Source organism: Heptranchias perlo, chromosome 5 (assembly GCF_035084215.1).
Source record: "Heptranchias perlo isolate sHepPer1 chromosome 5, sHepPer1.hap1, whole genome shotgun sequence".
Taxonomy (NCBI): domain Eukaryota; kingdom Metazoa; phylum Chordata; class Chondrichthyes; order Hexanchiformes; family Hexanchidae; genus Heptranchias; species Heptranchias perlo.
The window spans coordinates 120,033,484-120,055,037 of NC_090329.1; the positions used below are offsets into that span (position 1 = coordinate 120,033,484).

At 43.2% G+C, this 21,554-nt stretch overlaps 1 protein-coding gene and 1 non-coding gene across 2 annotated transcripts in view; both read right to left on the reverse strand.

The window, feature by feature from the left end:
• Positions 1-18,850, reverse strand: part of wdr43 (WD repeat domain 43) — a 54,119-nt gene extending 35,269 nt beyond the window's left edge. Inside the window, exons 1-3 of the mRNA XM_067985130.1 lie at positions 18,621-18,850; positions 15,056-15,190; positions 5,274-5,395 (exon numbers count right to left, since the gene is read on the reverse strand). Of these exons, the coding sequence (XP_067841231.1) occupies positions 5,274-5,395; positions 15,056-15,190; positions 18,621-18,824 (461 nt within the window). The 5' untranslated portion in view covers positions 18,825-18,850. The remainder of the gene's footprint in view (positions 1-5,273; positions 5,396-15,055; positions 15,191-18,620) is intronic.
• Positions 347-420, reverse strand: LOC137322395 (small nucleolar RNA SNORD53/SNORD92). The gene has a single exon (XR_010963104.1). It is a non-coding gene; the product is annotated as a small nucleolar RNA SNORD53/SNORD92 (small nucleolar RNA).
• Positions 18,851-21,554: the final 2,704 nt, after the last annotated feature.

Consider the following 21,554-nt stretch of genomic DNA (forward strand, 5'->3'; position numbering starts at 1 on the left):
TGAGCCATCACAGCTCAGCCCACTTAGTCCAAGAGTCTTGTTGAGATTGAAAGAGATTTCCCCTTCCAGTTTCAGGAGGTTGAATCCAATTAAAATTACTCCACCAATACAACATAAATTTGTAATATTTTAGTATTTTCTGCACATCAAGGTGAGGGGTAACCATAATGGGCAAGAGAAAGACTTCAGTATACTGGCAAAAGCAGGATGCAGGACATACATATTTTAGTACGGCGCACGTACACAGAATTATCACGTCACGTGCAAGGTTCCGATTATCTTTCTGTTCCAAGTTAAATCTGAATGGTAATTCTCACCACCAAAGCAAACCTAGGGGTCAGTCAGCATGCTCAGACAGCCAAGGATGTGTCGTCATATTTGTCAGCAATATAGCGAAACCTTAATAAATCATCACAGCAAGACCGAATGAAACCCCAGCTTTGGTGTCAGAACAAAGAGCAAATTGTGTTGAAGTAAAAATACAGCTTTCATCAAATTAAATTCCATTACAAGATCAAAATTTTGAGAACGCCACCCCCTCTTACATTCAGCAGAAACTTCAGACACTTGCAAATGCCTATTCAAGCTTATTAGTGTCAAACTAGATTCTGCTATCATTAAAAACAAACCTGATGGTAAGGTTGCTACTTGAGGTGCTGCTGTGGCTGTGCACGCAAAGACTTTAGTCACTGTTCAATGAAAAGAAACAATGCTTGACCCAGCTCAAATCGCATAAAAAAGCGCATTTCTTCAGCAAGTGTAATTTCCATCACAACCAAATGCCTTCCATCAACTGCCACCCATCCTTTCCCATTACATAATATAGATCTGCACAACAAATCTCAATGGCCAATAATGAGAAAGCTTGCAGTGGCACAGTAACCCTATTATGGTACATGCTCACCTGTCTTTTATTCTAACATGGAGAAAATCCTAAATTGCAGCAATGATCCCAAAGCCCCCCATGGCCATCTGACCTCATTGTCAAAATGCAATTCAATCATTAAGAAAATCTGTCACATGGCATGCAGATACTGTTCAATGAGTAACTGCAGACTCAAAAAGTACCAAAGTGGTAACCAGAAGACTCCCATACATTAAGTACTAAAAATTCTAGATGAACAAAAACATGCATACTATTTAAAATACAGACTAGCGTGGGACAGTATTAACTAATTTATAATGTTGAGTTTCATGGTCACGATTTTGATCATTCAAACCACTTGTAGCACGCTGCCTCCCAATTCTAGTCTGTAGCATTAGACATCAAATCCACAAAGAAGCAGACACTACACTTTAGAAAAGTCACACACAAAAATACTGCCATTTTCCACTCCTTTCCCAATTCTTAGAATCCCAACAAAATAGTCATGTCAAAGACAATGCTGTTAGCACCAACTGGGCCATACGACAAAAACCTCAGATGGTTTCAAAAGCAGTGCATAATTCATTCTACCTCCATTTACCAGCAGTGCATGCTTAGAATCATAAATCAATTCCATTCTAAATGGAAATGGGAATGAGGCACGTTCATTAATATCAAATATTCAATGAACTTTGCTATTTAGTAGGAGTGAGAGAACGCATTCAGTTAATGAAACATTTCTTTCTTCCCCCTCCCAATTTCCTCAATGCACAACCAATACTGTGAAACCAAGTCTCCCCCACCTCCCCACCGCCGCAACCCCAAATAGTGGGAGTGCTTCACAGAAGTCTCAGGTTCTGGAAGCATATCACAGAACAAGAGGAGAACACTTGCCAGTAGGTGTGCTGGTCAGGTATGTTGCGATCCAGTCAGGATTTACTTCCGGGAGTGGTTCACACCTCTCCCAAGGATACTCTTGGTGTTAAGCTCTCGACTATCACAAAAAAAAGTCTGCAAGCTCCAACTTCTGGAAGAGCCAGTGTGAGCAACTGAACTCCTGAGATGGCCCAAGAGTCTACGACCACACACGGGACTGCGTAACCAACAGAAAGAAAAAAAAAAAATCAGTCAGCAACTATAGTGTAAAGGAGCCATGATCTTACCCAGGCTGTTACAAAAACTTAAGACAAAGCTTCTAAGTGAATACAACTGAAGAAAGATGGGACTTGTTCCTATTTCGCCATTAATTGGATTGGGGCAGAATTATTTCTAAAGAGTCAATCTAATACACATCAGCCACATATCCCAAATCTGATTAAGGGATACAAAAATAGTCCTGGGGAAAAAAAATCTGCTGACTTTTCATAGAAACTAGCACCTCCCTAACATTTTTTCCTTCAGTTTTATGCCAATCAAGTGGTTTTAGTGCTGAGGAGTAGAATTTATCCACCCAGACAATACTGAGATCTGCCAGATCATGTAAAGTGGTGTTCCCCTCGACCTGTACTGGTACCTCAGCTTTTTACCATATATATTTAATAATCTGGGTGAAGGAATGAGGAGTTGTATATCCAACTTTGCAGATGACACCAAGTTAGAAGGCACAGTAAGTTGTATGGATAGGAGCAGGAAATTACAAAGGAACATAGACAGGCTAAGTGATAGGGCAAAACTATGGCAGACAGTTCAGTGTGGGGAAGTGTGAGGTCATCCATTTTGGGTCTGAGGAAATCATATCGGAATATTTTCTTACTGGCGAGAGACAGCTGCGGAGGAGCAAGGAATTTTGGTGTCCATGTATACAAATCAATAAATGCACAGGCTAATGGAATGTTGGGAAATGGAGTTGAGGTACAGATTAGCCATGATCTAATTGAATGGCAAAACAGACTCGAGGGGCTGAATGGCCTACTCCCGTTTCCATGTTCTTTAATCTGGCCTAACAGATGTGCTCTATCAAACCTGTGATGCATTCCCACAGCAGCAGTGAGGGGTTCAATTTTCCACAGCTATCTTAAAGCTTCTTCAAATATTTTATTTTACAAAATTATGGGTAGTTCTTTTCTGAGGATCTGCATTAGGGTTCATACCCAAACTCTTTTCCTATAAAACTCTTCACCCCCTTCTTCCAGTTAACATCTAACAGGTTAGTACTGATGACAAGAAAAGTTGGTCTAAGCACACTTCCCCAATGTCCTCTCAATATGCTCAGTCTTTTCTAATTTATCAGAACTGTAGGAGACACACCAATAAGCAATTGTCAGGATTAAACTATGATCCCCTACGAATCGATACGATATTTGCCGTTTTCTACGCTATGCCTTTATTAATAAAAAAATCATATGGGATCCTGGGCTTTAACAGGCTTTGAAGATCCAAGCTTCCATAATAGCTGTGCCAGTGGATTTTCCAGGATCAAGCTTTTGAAGGAGGGATTTATCCTGTATTAAATCACTGCTGGAACTTGTAGAATTAGAACTAGAATTTCACTTGAAAGATCGAAACCAAGTTGCAAAACCAAATACGTGAACTGAGTTCCTGAAGGCATAAATGCTTTTAAAATATCTGTTAGAAAGTAAGTACAACACCCAGGTCAACAGGAATTTGCCAGACAGTTTAATAGCCCAAGTACTTTTCTCCCCCTCCCTCAACAGACATCTTTACTAATGAAACTAACCATCTTTACATGCATTTGCCACATCAATTAAACGTCTAATTCATCTGCTCCATCCACTCCCAACAAACATAGCTCCACGAATTGGCAACGTTTCACTGGCCCAGACGCTTAGCTATTTTGTCACCTGTTGTTAGCAGTTAGTAATAAATTGAAGTTTTCCTTACCAAAAGGACAAATGCAACAAGGCAGCTCCCATTAAGTTTCTAAATTTTCTTTTGAATTTTAGGGCTTGAATGCAATCCTCAGAAAACATGGAGAATGTACAGAATCCTTGGAAATTCCATTCTTGCCATTTCTTTCTGACCCTCATTTATCTTCACAGGTCCCATTTTGGAGGTTACAAATGAGCAAGGTGCTAGAAGTCTGAAGACTCATCCATGGCACCCATCTTTACACTGGACATTATCTCAGCTGTACTTGAGTCCGTAAGCTAGCACAACACAATAGCAAGTGACATAACTCATATCTGTATGCACCCATCAGTATATTAGATGGCTTCACAACAAAGCACCAGACAGGTTATCTATTTTCCAATAGCAAGCTCTCTCATATCGGCAATGGTTAGTGTATTTCTTGGGAACTTCACATACTGTACTTCAATGACACAATCCAGATCCTGCGATCTGAATCAGCCCTTTGAGAAAACTCCAGCTCTGCCACTATAAGTTAAATTTCTTCTACCATTGCGACTCAAGCGGTTAAAGACTGAAAACATGATTACAGAAGTTCGCAGGGTAACTGTCAAATGTAGGCTTGGCATGTTTATCCAGCACGTAGCTAAGCGAACCAGGAGCAGGGAAGTCCCAGGATTGATTCTATGTCTGCACTGAGTTAGTTGATGTCAGCCAACAAAGCTACTGGGGCACTCCAACTTGTCCAGTACCGCTGGGTTTACAGGGGAGTAGGGGAGAGCAAACAGAAGGGGGAGAAAAATGGCCAGAATTCTAGCTCTTGATCACTATCCAGAAACCCCTGATTACACACACCACTAAATAGCATATGAATTACCACTGGCATTCATGAACAATGCCCCAACAAGGAGTCAATGTCTTCAGCAGAGACAGGGCAAGCCATTCAACTGATTTTCTACACATTTCGCTGAGAACATGCAGCAAAATTTCTTCACTTTGGTGACTGCAGATCCTACCACCTCAGCATCATTCAGATTTAGAGATCAAACGTCAATGATAATACAGCCTCGTAACAGTCACAGATATTTACCATTCTCCACAATGTTAATATATCAGATTATTGATGCATTTCACTCACAGGCAATATGAAAGGTAAGGCTGCTTTTTGAAGCAAATATATGCATTCTGCTATAAAGTTTGAACTAGTCAAGGCAATTAAAGCAAATGGCCCAGCAAACTTTGCAATTATGGCACTCGCTTTCAAAATGGGATATTCATCAGTCTGAGTGTTCTGGAGTTGTATATCACAAGAATTGTATCGTCTCTCAGCTGGGGCTGAGCTGCTAAATGAGTACCTCGTGGCAGCAAAGTATTCCAGCTGGTGGAAATGATACAAGCACAACCTAGCTGGTCGATTAGTAGGTGGCAGAAATTACGGAATGTCTACTAACTGTCCAGCCAGTACGGTTCAACTGAATGTGAAGAGGCAAAAGATCACTTGTGTTTTCCTTCAGGAGGGAGAGAGAAGAAAAAAGGGGGAAAGCAGAGGAAAAGAAAGGGAAAAAATTCTACAGCCCAAGAAGCAGACCCCTATACTGACCATTTCACTTTCCCCGTTGGCACACTCCATTCCACTATGTGCTTGTCATCTGAGCAGCTGTAGAGACAATCATTTTCTTGATGCCACCGCACACAGTTTACTTTACTGTCATGTCCGCCACCCTGGAAGTATAAAAAGCAGACTAAAGTTAAGAGAAAAGTTCAAACGTGATTTTCAGAACACAAGATTTCTAATTATAAATTACGCGGGCACTGGAATCCAAAGTCAACTCATAGAAACATAGAAAATAGGAGCAAGAGTAGGCCATTCGGCCCTTTGGGCCTGCTCCGCCACTCAAAATGATCATGGCTGATTGTCTAACTCAGTACCCTGTTCCTTCTTTTTCCCCATATCCCTTGATCCTTTTAGCAGTTTGGAAGTAATGGCAATTAAAAAAAATAACAAGGGCTGTCATATTCCTTGTTCAAAGGGGTCAGCTATAAAAAAAAATAATTTTTCTCAAGTTTACAGATTCAAAGTACGTGTCACTAGTCATACTATCCCATCTGCCACAGGTTGAGTCAGGGAATTCAATCCTTTATCACACTACTAAATGGACCGCATTTCTACAACAGAACCTGCAAAAACAACCATCAACTCACTCTGGCTGGCAAGATATCTGCTCATAGTAATTACAGAACACCATTGATTCAGATTGTCGAGTAACGAGAGCCAAAGTGTCCCAATGCTGCCCATTCCACGACACTGCTTAATTTTAGTGACATTTGAGGAGTGTCCTGTCGGAGTCGCGAACAGCTTGGTCGGGAAAAGAACACGTCACAACAAGAACATTTTTATTCGTACCTGTCCCAGGACTTACGTTGGGTATCCTTTAACAAAATTTCAAGAACACCAGATAGATTAATTTCCATAGTTCAAGACAGTCAAGTCTAGCTGGATGCGCACAGTGTTTCTGCACTTTATAGATTAGTCTAGTGATAGACAGTAGGATAGATAGAATTGGATGGGAACAAGTCCTAAGCCTGCCATGGAAACAAAATTCTGTATACATTTATACAGTGGCACACTATTTTGCCAAAGCATTCTGAAAACATGCCTGCTGAAAATAAACTAATTCTTCAGATAAGTGGATCATATAAATTCATAACGCTAGTGTAATGTATGTCATTCTGTATTAAATGCCATTAATTCAACACAACGTCTAGGCGGTTCAGATAACTGGTCAACTCAGAGTTCTGGTAAATGGCATCCTATGGTATTAATTTGAAGTCAAACTACAAGTGTGATATATATATATATATATAATATATCACACTTGTAGTTTGACTTCAAACACACAACACACACACACACAACACACACACAGCACTTGTGTTCCTCTCCCCCATTCTTCTTCTTCAACGAAGCATTCTTGGTGACACATAGATTCATAGTAGGTACAGCACAGGAGGCGGCCATTCGGCCCATTGTGCCTGTGCCGGATCTTTGGAAGAGCTATCCAATTAGTCCCGTTCCCCTGCTCTTTCCAAAAGCCCTGTAATTTTTTCCCCCTTCAAGTATTTATCCAATTCCCTTTTGAAAGTTACTATTGAATCTGTTTTCACCATCCTTTCAGGCTGTGCATTCCAGATCATAACAACTCGCTGTGTAAATAATGTTTCATGTCGTCTCTAGCTCTTTTACCAATCACCTTACATCTGTGTCCTCTGGTTACTGACCCTTCTGCCACTGGAAACAGTTTCTCCTTATTTACTCTGTCCAAACCCTTCATGATTTTAAACACCTCTATCAATTCTCCCTTTAACCTTCTCTGTTCTAAGGAGAACAACCCCAGCTTCTCCAGTCTGTCCACACAACGGAAGTCCCTCATCCCTGGTACCATTCTAGTAAATCTCTTCTTCCCCCCTCTCAGGCCTTCACGTCCTTCTGAAGGTATGGTGCCCAGAACTGGATTCAGTACTCCAGCTGAGGCCTAACCAGTGTTTTATAAAGGTTTAGCATAACTTCCTTGCTTTTGTACTCTATGCCTCTATTAATAAAGCCCAGAATCCCATATGCTTTTTTTTTTTAACAGCCTTCTCAACTTGTCCTGCCACCTTCAAAGATTTGTGTATTTGTATCCCCAAGTCTCTCTCTTCCTGCACCCTTTTAAAATTGTACCATTTAGTTTATATTGTCTCTCCTCATTCATCCTACCAAAATGCATCACTTCATACTTCTCTGCTTTAAATTTCATCTGCCATGCGTCTGCCCGTTTCACCAGCCTGTCTATGTCCTCCTGAAGTCTGTTACTATCTTCTACATTGTTTACTACATTTTTGAGTTTCATGTCATCTGCAAACTTTGAAATTATGTGCTCTATACCCAAGTTTAGGTCATTAATATATATCAAAAAGAGCAGTGGTTCTAATACCATCTCCTGGGGAACACCACTCTATACTTCCCTCCCGTCTGAAAAACAACCAGTCACCACTACTCTCTGCTTTGTCCCCTAGCCAATTTTGTATCCACGCTGTCAATGTCACTTTAATCCCATGGGCTTTAATTTTGCTAACAATTCTACTACGTGACACTTTATCAAATGCCCTTTGACAGTCCATATACACATCAACCGCACTACCATCATCAACTCTCTCAGTTACTTCATCAAAGAATTCGATCAAGATAGTCAAACACGATTTTCCTTTAACAAATCCGTGCTGACATTCATTTATTAGTCCATACTTTTTCAAGTGCCAATTAATTTTGTCCCGGATTATTGTCTCTAAAGATTTCCCCACCACCAACGTTAGGCTGACTGGCCTGTCATTGCCGGGTTTATCCTTCTCCCCATTTTTAAACAGGGGTATAACATTTGCAATCCTCCAGTCCTCTGGCACTGTCCCCATATCTAAGGAGGATTGGAAGATTGTGGCCAGAGCCTCCGCAATTTCCACCCTTACTTCCCTTAGTAACCTAGGATGCATCCCATCTGGACCGGGTGACTTTTCTACTTTGAGTACTGCCGATCTTTTATGTACCTCTATTTTTACCCTATCCAATATCGCTACTACCTCCTCCTTTACTGCTACAATGGCAGCATCCTCTTCTCTAGTGAAGGCAAATGCAGAGTATTCATTTAGCACCTCAGCCTCCATAAAATCTCCTCTTTTGTCCCTAACCGGTCCCACCCTTCCTTTGACTACCCTTTTACTATTTATATGTTTATAAAAGACTTTTGGGTTCCTTTTATGTTAGTCACTAATCTATTCTCATTCTCTCTTTGCCCCTCATTCCCTTTTTTAGATCTCCTCTGTACTTTCTGTATTCAGCCTGGTTCTCCACTGTATAATGAACCTTACATTTGTCATAAGCCTCCTTTTACTGTTTCATTTTAATCTCTACATCTTTAGTCACCCAGGGAGCTCTAGCTTTGGATGCCCTTCCTTTCCCCCTTGTAAGGATGTGTCTACTCAGTACTCAAACCAACTCCTCCTTGAAGGCCTCCCATTGTTCAATTGCTGTTTTGCCATACCTATTTTTGTTTCTCATCCACCTGGGCAAAATCGCCTTTTAACTCACTGAAATGTGCCCTCTTCTAGTTAAGCATTTTCACATTTGATTGTTCCTTGTCCTTTTCCATAACTATTCTAAAGCTAAGGAGCCGAGCCGAGCGGAGGGAGCGTCCGATAAAAGGCGGGATTTCAGAGCGCTGAGAACAGCTGAGAGGAGCCGAGCGGAGGGAGCGTCCGATAAAAGGCGGGATTTCAGAGCGCTGAGAACAGCTGAGAGGAGCCGAGCCGAGCGGAGGGAGCGTCCGATAAAAGGCGGGATTTCAGAGCGCTGAGAACAGCTGAGAGGAGCCGAGCCGAGCGGAGGGAGCGTCCGATAAAAGGCGGGATTTCAGAGCGCTGAGAACAGCTGAGAGGAGCCGAGCCGAGCGGAGGGAGCGTCCGATAAAAGGCGGGATTTCAGAGCGCTGAGAACAGCTGAGAGGAGCCGAGCCGAGCGGAGGGAGCGTCCGATAAAAGGCGGGATTTCAGAGCGCTGAGAACAGCTGAGAGGAGCCGAGCCGAGCGGAGCTGCGACCGAGTTCGAAGTGACGTCAGGAATCAGATCGGGACGCGACACAGGGGAGGCACCTGATTGGTGAGGAGGTTCAGGTGAGTATTTCTACTTATCGACAGTAACTAAAGTAAAAGGAAAGGGAAGGTCTGCAGGTCTTATAGGAAGTAGCGTTTATTTTTTAGTGAATCAAGGTCCCTAGTGTAGTTAACATTCTCTAAATTGAGAACAATTTAAAGGAGTAAACTCCTTAAAGGGAGTGGTAAGTAGTTTTTCTTTCCTTTTTTTTTCTCTTGACATTGTAGTTGTTCTTAAGCTAATTTAAGGGTTAAGTCATGGCAGGAGATCCCAGGGCCGTGTCATGTTCCTCTTGTGGGATGTGCGAATTCAGGGCTCCTTCCTGTATCCCTGATTCCTTCACCTGCGGGAAGTGTGTCCAGCTGCAGCTATTGTTTGTCCGCTTGACGGCTCTGGAGCTGCGGATGGATTCACTTTGGAGCATCCGCGATGCTGAGAAAGTCGTGGATAGCACGTTCAGTGAGTTGGTCACACCGCAGATAAAAATTACTGAGGGAGGTAGTGAATGGGTGACCAACAGACAGAGAAAGAGTAGGAAGGCAGTGCAGGGGTCCCCTGCGGTCATCTCCCTCCAAAACAGGTATACCGTTTTGGATACTGTTGGGGGAGATGGCTCACCAGGGGAAGGTGGCAGTGGCCAGGTTCATGGCACCGTGGCTGGCTCTGCTGCACAGGAGGGCAGGAAAAAGAGTGGCAGAGCTATAGTGATAGGGGACTCGATTGTAAGGGGAATAGACAGGCGTTTCTGCGGACGCAACCGAGACTCCAGGATGGTATGTTGCCTCCCTGGTGCAAGGGTCAAGGATGTCTCGGAGCGGCTGCAGGACATTCTGGAGGGGGAGGGTGAACAGCCAGTTGTCGTGGTGCATATAGGCACCAACGATATAGGTAAAAAACAGGATGAGGTCCTACAAGCTGAATTTAGGGAGTTAGGAGTTAAACTAAAGAGTAGGACCTCAAAGGTAGTAATCTCAGGATTGCTACCAGTGCCACGGGTTAGTCAGAGTAGGAATGACAGGATAGCTAGGATGAATACGTGGCTTGAGAGATGGTGCAAGAGGGAGGGATTCAAATTCCTGGGCCATTGGAACCGGTTCTGGGGGAGGTGGGACCAGTACAAATTGGACGGTCTGCATCTGGGCAGGACTGGAACCAATGTCCTAGGGGGAGTGTTTGCCAGTGCTGTTGGGGAGGGTTTAAACTAATGTGGCAGGGGGATGGGAACCGATGCAGGAAGTCAGTGGGAAATAAAGTGGTGACAGAAACAAAAGGCAGTAAGGGAGAGTGTACAAAACATGACCGGACAGATGGTCTGAGAAAGCAGGGCAAAGACCAAGGGAAGTCTAGATTAAACTGCATTTATTTCAATGCAAGAAGTCTGATGGGCAAGGCAGATGAACTCAGGGCATGGATGGGTACATGGGACTGGGATGTTATAGCTATTACTGAAACATGGATAAGGGAGGGGCAGGACTGGCAGCTCAATGTTCCAGGGTACAGATGCTATAGGAAAGATAGAGCAGGAGGTAAGAGAGGAGGGGGAGTTGCGTTCTTGATTAGGGAGAACATCACGGCAGTAGTGAGAGGAGATATATCCGAGGGTTCGCCCACTGAGTCTATATGGGTAGAACTGAAAAATAAGAAGGGAGAGATCACTTTGATAGGATTGTACTACAGACCCCCAAATAGTCAACGGGAAATTGAGGAGCAAATATGTAAGGAGATTACAGACAGCTGCAAGAAAAATAGGGTGGTAATAGTAGGGGACTTTAACTTTCCCAACATTGACTGGGACAGCCATAGCATTAGGGGCTTGGATGGAGAGAAATTTGTTGAGTGTATTCAGGAGGAATTTCTCATTCAGTATGTGGATGGCCCGACTAGAGAGGGGGCAAAACTTGACCTCCTCTTGGGAAATAAGGAAGGGCAGGTGACAGAAGTGTTAGTGAGGGATCACTTTGGGACCAGTGATCATAATTCCATTAGTTTTAAGATAGCTATGGAGAAGGATAGGTCTGGCCCAAAAGTTAAAATTCTAAATTGGGGAAAGGCCAATTTTGATGGTATTAGACAGGAACTTTCAGAAGTTGATTGGGAGAGTCTGTTGGCAGGCAAAGGGACGTCTGGTAAGTGGGAGGCTTTCAAAAGTGTGTTAACCAGGGTTCAGGGTAAGCACATTCCTTATAAAGTGAAGGGCAAGGCTGGTAGAAGTAGGGAACCTTGGATGACTCGGGAGATTGAGGCACTAGTCAAAAAGAAGAAGGAGGCATATGACATGCATAGGCAGCTGGGATCAAGTGGATCCCTTGAAGAGTATAGAGATTGCCAGAGTAGAGTTAAGAGAGAAATCAGGAGGGCAAAAAGGGGATATGAGATTGCTTTGGCAGATCAGGCAAAGGAGAATCCAAAGAGCTTCTACAAATACATAAAGGGCAAAAGGGTAACTAGGGAGAGAGTAGGGCCTCTTAAGGATCAACAAGGTCATCTATGTGCGGAACCACAAGAGATGGGTGAGATCCTGAATGAATATTGCACATCGGTATTTACGGTTGAGAAAGGCATGGATGTTAGGGAACTTGGGGAAATAAATAGTGATGTCTTGAGGAGTGTACATATCACAGAGAGGGAGGTGCTGGAAGTCTTAACGCGCATCAAGGTAGATAAATCTCCGAGACCTGATGAAATGTATCCCAGGACGTTATGGGAGGTTAGGGAGGAAATTGCGGGTCCCCTAGCAGAGATATTTGAATCATCCACCGCTACAGGTGAGGTGCCTGAAGATTGGAGGGTAGCAAATGTTGTGCCTTTGTTTAAGAAGGGCGGCAGGGAAAAGGCTGGGAACTACAGACCAGTGAGCCTGACATCTGTAGTGGGTAAGTTGTTAGAGGGTATTCTGAGGGACAGGATCTACAGGCATTTGGAGAGGCAGGGACTAATTAGGAACAGTCAGCATGGTTTTGTGAGAGGAAAATCATGTCTCACGAATTTGATTGAGTTTTTTGAGGGGGTAACCAAGAAGATAGATGAGGGCTGTGCAGTAGACGTGGTCTACATGGACTTCAGCAAAGCATTTGACAAGGTACCGCATGGTAGGTTGTTACATAAGGTTAAATCTCATGGGATCCAAGGTGAGGTAGCCAATTGGATACAAAATTGGCTTGACGACAGAAGACAGAGGGTGGTTGTAGAGGGTTGTTTTTCAAACTGGATGCCTGTGTCCAGCGGTGTGCCTCAGGGATCGGTGCTGGGTCCGCTGTTATTTGTTATTTATATTAATGATTTGGATGAGAATTTAGGAGGCATGGTTAGTAAGTTTGCAGATGACACCAAGATTGGTGGCATTGTGGACAGTGAAGAAGGTTATCTGGGATTGCAACGGGATCTTGATAAATTGGGCCAGTGGGCCGATGAATGGCAGATGGAGTTTAATTTAGATAAATGTGAGGTGATGCATTTTGGTCGATCGAATCGGGCCAGGACCTACTCCGTTAATGGTAGGGCGTTGGGGAGAGTTATAGAACAAAGAGATCTGGGAGTACAGATTCATAGCTCCTTGAAAGTGGAGTCACAGGTGGATAGGGTGGTGAAGAAGGCATTCAGCATGCTTGGTTTCATTGGTCAGAACATTGAATGCAGGAGTTGGGATGTCTTGTTGAAGTTGTACAGGGCATTGGTGAGGCCACACTTGGAGTACTGTGTACAGTTCTGGTCACCCTATTATAGAAAGGATATTATTAAACTAGAAAGAGTGCAGAAAAGATTTACTAGGATGCTACCGGGACTTGATGGTTTGACTTACAGGGAGAGGTTAGACAGACTGGGACTTTTTTCCCTGGAGAGTAGGAGGTTAAGGGGTGATCTTATAGAAGTCTATAAAATAATGAGGGGCATAGATAAGGTCGATAGTCAAAATCTTTTCCCAAAGGTAGGGGAGTCTATAACGAGGGGGCACAGATTTAAGGTGAGAGGGGAGAGATACAAAAGGGTCCAGAGGGGCAATTTTTTCACTCAAAGGGTGGTGAGTGACTGGAACGAGCTGCCAGAGGCAGTAGTAGAGGCGGGTACAATTTTATCTTTTAAAAAGCATTTGGACAGTTACATGGGTAAGATGGGTATAGAGGGATATGGGCCAAGTGCAGGCAATTGGGACTAGCTTAGTGGTATGAACTGGGCGACATGGACATGTTGGGCCGAAGGGCCTGTTTCCATGTTGTAACTTCTATGATTCTAATGATATTATGATCACTATTCTCCAAATGCTCCCCCACTTCATTCCCCAGAGCTAGATCCAGCAATGTTCCCTTCCTGGTTGGGCTGGAAACACATTGCTCCAGAAAGTTCTCGAACACATTTCAGGAATTCCTCCCTCTTTTTGCCCTTTACGCTGTTACCGACCCAGTCTATAATGGGATAATTGAAGTCCACTATTGTCACTATATCGTTCTTGCATCTTTCTGTAATTTGCCTGCAAATTTGCTCCTCTATCTCCTTCCCAATATTTAATGACCTATACTACACACCTAGTAATGTAATAGCTCCTCTATGCTTCACATCACCCCTTTCCAGTGCTATAATAGTTTCTTTGATCAATACTGCCCCCCTTTCGTATCTTTCCTGAAAACCTTGTAGCCAGAAATATTAAGTACCCAATCCTCCCCTTCTTTGAGCCAGGTCTCTGTTATTGCCATTATATCATAGTCCCATGTGGCGACTTGAGCCTGCAGCTCACCAACCTTATTTACCATGCTATGTGCATTTACGCACATGCACTCCAATCTCATCTTAGTCTGCTTTACATTTGCCCCGTCTGATCCCTCCTATTTCTGAACTATTCTTTACTCTAATGTTACTTGTCCTCCCAGTCCTCTGTGCACCTTGTTTTGCCTCTCTAATATTTCCTCCTGGTGCCCATCCCCTTGCCAAATTAGTTTAAACCCTCCCCCACAGCACTAGTTAACCTCCCCGCGAGGACATTGGACTTGGCTCTGTTAAGATGCAGCGCCCTCCTGCCCCAGAACTGGTCCCAATGCCCCAGGAATCTGGAGCCCTCTCTGCGGCACCATTGCTCCAGCTACACATAAACCTGTCTATCCTACTATACCTATACTTACTAGCTCAGGGCACTGGGAGTAATCCAGAGATTACTGCCTACGGAGGTCCTGCTTTTTAACTTCCTCCCTAGCTCCTGAAACTCTGACCGCAGGACTTCAACTCTTTTCTTTCTTGTGTCATTGGTTCCCACGACTTCTGCCAGGCACAAAATTCTCAGCTTCTTGTGTGCACTGTAATGACACCAGCCGCCCCTCAAGCTCAGAAACTCTGAGCTCAAGCAGTTGGTGGCACTTCCTGCACATGCGGTTTTCCAGGACACACAAAATATTATGGAGTTCCCACATGGCATGGGATGCGCATGCGACAGGCCCCAGCTGACCTGCCATGTTAGCTAACAGTTATTTAAACTGTTTGTTTAGCTTTATGGTACTTTACTGTTTATCTGACACTAACCACTAAAAAACACTCACCAAGAAAGTAAAGTACTTACTGACTTACCCTCAGCGCTCCTCCGTGCCTTGTTTTGATTCCTCATGCGGCTCCCTTTATGCTCTGCTCAGTCTTAGTCTATAGTTCTAATATTTTCCCACTTATTTCAGAAAATCCAACCATTTCACCCAATGCAACATTAAAAACCAATATCTTACCAGCTTGCTCTGTAGTTCTCCCTTTACTATGCTGTATAACAAGATGCTACCAGCTGCTGTACCAATAGCCAATAGGTTCAATTCTTCATCAGCGTTCACATTTTCCGATCTCCTCTTTTTCTTCTGGGGAACTTCCTGGAAAGGGGAAGAGAAAAAAAAACTCAATACTCCTTCGCCCGGTCATTTCATGTACACTGTTCAAAAGATCTCTTTTAGTGTAAGATTATAGTCCTAGTTTCCCAACTAGGGTCCAATCTTAGGTTGGAGCCAGGGCCGTTGACCATTTTAATTCTCCAGTCATTTTGGAAGGAGTTTCTCATCCTCAGGTGCAAGTTTGCAGTCTGAACTCCTGCCAGCTAAGGAAGAATCTATTGTAACTACCAGTGCATCTGCTATCTTTTGGGTGGGGAAGAATGGAGGGAAAAAAACAGAAAGACCTGAGGCGGAGAGGACTATATTTCTTTAATTCAAACGTACTAACATTAGATACTTCCATTTCTTTTGCCAATTTTCTCCCACTTCCTCTCCTGAAACATTCAAATCCTGTTTGAATATACATCCATCAGCATTAGGGTGTTAAATACAGCAACCCTATTAAGCGGCAGTTTGACTCAGTTGGTACCACTTTCACCCAAGTCAGGAGGATGTGGGCTGAAGTCACACTACAGACCAGACTTGCAGGAACAGGATGGATTTGTCTCATTCCTGCATCCAGTGGTACTCAAGATGACCGCAGTTGACCCCACCCACCCCCTTCATTTGTGGCCTTGCGCCTCCAACCAGAGACGGTGCCTCACCATACAAAGAGTAGCATTGAGTAACCATGCTGTATGCCCACGGAGCAAGGCATCCTTTTGATTTTTTGAACACTAAATGTTCAATTTTTTTTAAAAACTGTCTGGAAATGAATTACAAAGGTTTTAAAAGGCAAATTTTTGAAGAACAAAACAATTGCTTTACAAGCTTAATATCTCCAGCTCTTATTTATTGCAGCATTAAGAAAACGCCTGATAGGATGGATGTATGCACTTGTTGAGCACCTGGCCTTTGAGGCGGAACAATTAATGAAAAAACATTAGGGAGAAAACAATCATGTAGTACACGCTAAGATATGATTCTTCTGTAAATCAAGCTGTTATTTCTTTCTGGTAAAACACAACTTCCTGCCAGCTGATGTTATTTTAAAACCACTAGTCCAGCTTCAATCCAACTTAAAATCCCAAAATTTGTGAAATGAAGCTAACTGGCAGGAGTTAGTGGTTGTCAGGAAATAACAACTAACGCCAATAAATGATCCAAAAAGCAAAAAAAGGTAAAAACAAACGCCAACAACGAAAGTGCCAAATCAAACAAAATCTAAATGCTCAAGCCCACTAGATGCACGTGACTATTTGAAAAGACAAAAGCTTTGCTCCATCTATTACCATATAACATTCTCAGCTTTTAAAACACTCCATAGAAAACATGGATCGCATCAGCAGATAGTCCTAGGATTGAAAGTGACACCACAGTGCAACAAGCTCACTGTAAAACTTGGCAAAGGGATGCCAATTTACATCATTTTTCAGTGTCCTAATGAACATTCCAATGTGTTGGACTACAAAAAGGTAGCTTCAGCTGGTTACAGCCACATGGCTTCACCCACTCCAGCATCAATATCACACCAGAGTACTCAAGTGACAAGGTTGGTTCAACAGGTTTTCAAACTGGGGTCCATCCATGAGGTGATTGCCATGGTATAAGATTTTCTGCATTTGATTTATTAGCACATAATTTCTGTTGCCCCACTATCGCTGCTGAGCTGACGGATGGGAATTTAGTATATATAAATAAAACCGTTTTTTTTGCCACAATAGCAATTTTCCCTTGGAGTAGTGGCACTGTCTTTTGAAAGTTAAGATATGTGTCTATTCGTAGAGTCCTCCCACAGAAGTGTTTGAAAGCCACTTGTTTATTCCACCAGGCAAGGGGGCAAGAAGAAACCGGGGAAGGTCGAGTTTCTCCCACTCAGGAAATGGAAAATATTGGACAAACAGAAAAAGAAAATCTAACAAGTCAATAATCATCAAATTTCCCCTGTAGTCTAACTATACTGGAACCTTTGGATTGCACTGAGTCTCGTAGTTCCCCCCAGAATTATGGGCAAGAATAAACCAAGAGAACATTTCTCATTAGTAGTTAGTTGTTTAGTAACTACTTTCCAGGTCAAATATTAGTCCTTACCACGTTCATCCAGAATTCTAACCACGAAATTCTAATCAAATATCTCAAGATTTATTAAAAAACACACTTCAAAAATATTTGCTGTAAAAACATGTCTTTGACAAACTACCCAAGACCTACATCTGTAAAGCCAACCCTTCTCCCCACCATCCAAAGAAATCAACTTTAGCTTTTAAAAAAACACACCCCATTCAACCCCCATTCCTTGACCCCCCTCGGCAACATCATCCGAAGGCAGGTCAGGTTCTCACCCAGCTCTACCTCAGCACCACCTCTCTCAACCCCTCCACTATCTCTGTTCCAGTTCTAGATGAGCCGCAATTTTCTCCAATTAACCATTGGGAAGCCAATGTTTTGGTCCTCACCACAAACTCTACAGATGTAAACACCGACTTTGTGAGAAAGTCATTAGAAATGCAACTACAATGTAAAGCTAAAGGTGACCACCTTAGTAGCGCTATTCTGACGAATGAACCAAGCATTTTTTCTCAAAACTAAAGCCAGTTTGTTAATCCATCGGCTCGCATGCAGAGTGCAGCGTGAAGCTGTCAATTTTGCCTGCAGATTATACCGCAGCGAAATTACCTTTTTTTCTCGTTTAGATCAAGTCTCAGGATAGCTCTTGGCTTAAACCTGCAAGAAGCGCGCTACTACTGCCGGCCCGGTGAATTAAACCTTCAGATGATTCACATTCATATTACTTAAAAGGACAAGAGGCAATCGGATCTTTATCCGCTCCCCCAGTAACTCACCGCATTGTAGACCCGCAACTTAAAAAAAAAACTTCAATATGAGCCTCACGAACTTAATTAAACGAAATGTAGCCAGCTTTGTAATCAAGTTTGTACTTTAACACCACGAAGACGGTATAGGAATGAAGACTTATTTACGAGTTTAAAATGAGGCAAATTTTTGGTTAGTTTTCTTGTCAAGGGGGGGGGGAGGAAAATTTAAACACGAACAGTGCGATTAAAGTGAAGTTTTGTCGAATTATTTTCCAGGAGGCGAACCTGAGAGAGAAAAAAAAAACCCCGAGTAAACCCGCAGCCTCTCCAAGACTGGGGGGCCCCATGTGGGTAACAAGCTCTCGGCCAGAGAGCCACATGCAGCGGAGGGGGAAGGAGGGAGGGTGAGGCACCGAGGCCGCGGCCGCCTCTCACACTCACTACTCCCGGGCTCCTGTTAATTGACTGGCGCTCTGCCTGTGTCGGGGTGAGGCTGCTCTCTCCCTCCTCCTCCTCCTCTATCCCCCTCACCCTGTCCACTTTACTCCCAGGCCCAGGCCCAGGCCCCGGCCCCCCCGCCTGTTGCTAACTAGGCCCCGCCGAAGCCTGACACTCACCTGACGGAGGCGCCGCGGGGGAGCCCACGACAAGCAGCTACAAGTGGCGCTGAGGTGCGAGGAAGGCACGTACTCGTGCCTCAGGCCGCTGCCCTGGGTGTTCCACACCCGGATCCGCCCGTCCGCCGCTGCCGTGGCCAAGCACTGGGCCGGCCCGGGGGAAAAGGAGCAGCAACACTCGGCTCCGCCACCAGCCGCCGCCATGCTGCCCGGACACGTGTTATCTAGCGCGCAGGCGCACGGCGACTGAGGGAGGGGGAGGGGGAGGAGGAGGAGCCGCATCTGTCAATCACCGTCTGTCAATCAACGCCGACAGCCCCAGAGAGCAGCAGCAATGCTAGTTTATAGCTATCATTGATATACTGCATTAATTAATATATTGCAATTAATATCTGTAGCGTTAGCTTGGTAGCACTCTTCACTTCTGACTCAGGTGGTTGCAATTCATTGCAGTGTTGAGAGGAGGCTGCATCGTCCAAGTGTTATCTTTTGGGATGGGATGTTAGGTCCCATGTGCCTGCTTAGTCGGATGTTAAAGATCCCATGGCCATCTGAGCAGTGTGTTCTGCGGATATTCCTACTTCAACGAACACCTCCAAAAACTGATCATCTGGTCATTCATTTGCTGTTTGCTGTGCACAACAGTGACTGCACTTCAAAAAGCAATTTATTGATTGTAACACGCTTTGGGACGTCCTGAGAATGATAAGGTGCTATATAAATGCAAGTTCTTTCTTTCCATACGAGCAGAGTGCAATGTCAAACAAAGGCTGCAGCTGAACATTAATACTGCTAGTATACTACAATTAATATATGATTCATTTAAGGGGAAGCTAGATAAGTACATGAGGGAGAAAAGAATAGAAAAAGGTCGGATGAAGTTGAGTGTGCATAACCATGCATGCATAGACCGATTGGGCCAAAAGGACTGTTTCTGTGCTGTAAATTCTATGTAATTCTATTCTATATAATTCTATGGATTAATATAGTTAATAACTAATCAGGAATAGTGTGTATATTTACAAAGGGTAGGTTTTGCCTGTTTAACAGAAGTTTTGTGGAAATCAGAGTGTACAAATAAAGGGAATGTGAGAGATGTACATATAGATTTTCAGAAGGTGTTTGATTAGGTGTCACATAGGACACGTATATAAAAATTAAGGCACGCGGTATTAAAGAGAATGTAGCGGTATTGATAAAGGGATGGCTAGGGAACAAAAATCAAAGGGCAGGGGTGAAAATATTTTTGGATAGAGGTGTGCCCAGGGATTTGTTGCTGATAAGTTTTCCACTTACATAAATGATTTGGACATAAGCACAAGAAGAATGATCGCCACATTCCCTGATGATAATCAAGATGTGGAGATGCCGGTGATGGACTGGGGTTGACAATTGTAAACAATTTTACAACACCAAGTTATAGTCCAGCAATTTTATTTTAAATTCACAAGCTTTCGGAGATTTTCTCCTTCCTCAGGCAAATGTTTCAAGATCTCGAAACATTTGCCTGAGGAAGGAGAAAATCTCCGAAAGCTTGTGAATTTAAAATAAAATTGCTGGACTATAACTTGGTGTTGTAAAATTGTTTACAGATGATAATCAAAGTAGCAGGCAGCGCACACTACAAAGAAGAATGCAGGAGAAAACAAAGGCCAGGAAATTCCTGGGGGCCTGTCCTGCTCCACCATTGTAACTTCACCGGAAGTGCAACTGAAACTCCACTGGTAAAGTTGGATCGGCGGAGCGCAAGCGGCTCTGAGGAATCTCCCAGCCACGGACAGGTGAGCGGAGAAGGCAGGTAGGTGACAGGTGCGGTTCAATGCAGAGAAACATGCAATACATTTTAGGTAAAAAAATTATTGACCGGACGGAGGAACAGAGAGCTAGGACTGCAGATACATAAATCTTTACCGGTAGGAATGTAGGTAGAAAAGGACATAAAAAGGCAAATGGAATTCTGAGGGGCAGTGAACATAAATTTGTATAAGGTATTGCTTAGACTACAGTTGGTATATTGCATGCAGTTCTAGTCACCCTGTTATAGGAAGGATATTGGAGCCAGGGAAAAAGTACAGCAAAAATGCACTAGAATGGTACCAGGAAGGAGGGATTATACATATAAAGAAAGACTAAAAAAACTTGGGGCTTTTGTCACTTTAACAGAGACGGTTAAGTGGGGAATCTAATAGCGGTTTTCAAAATTATAAATAGTTTTGAGATGGTAAAGAGTGAAAGATTGATTCCACTAGTTGTTGAATTGGTAATAAAAGGGTGCAGACATAGTGCTGTCACTAGACGAACAAAGGAGGAAGTTAGAAGATACATTTATACAGCGTGTTATTGGAACAATGAATGCTTTACCACATATGGCTATTGAGGCAGAGACTATAACATCCTACTTTACAACAGTGAATACACTTCTAAAGTACTTCATTGGCTGTAAACTACTATGGGATATCCTGAAGTCGTGAAAGACACTACATAAATGCAAGTCGTTTCTTTCTTCCTTTGTTTATCATTTTAAAATGAAATTGGGTCAATATTTGAAAAGGAAGAACATAAAAGGGCAGGGAAATGGGATTAGAGTAAATAGCTTTAGTTTACGAGCTCGCTATCCCTTTATCAATACCACTACATTCTCTTTAATACCGTGTGCCTTAATTTGTGTACATGTTTCCTAATGTAGCACCTTATCAAACACCTTTTTAAAATCCATCTATACATCATCTCTCAGGTACGATGGACTGAATGGTCTCCTTCTGTGATTCTAGAAGCAGAGTGCAAGTACTAAGAACATAAGAAATAGGAGCAGGAGTAGGCCATACCATTTGCCTTTCTAATTGCTTGCTGTACCTGCATGTTAACTTTATGTGATTTATGTACAAGGACACCCAAATCCCTCTGAATACCAACATTTCTTAGTCTCTCACCTTT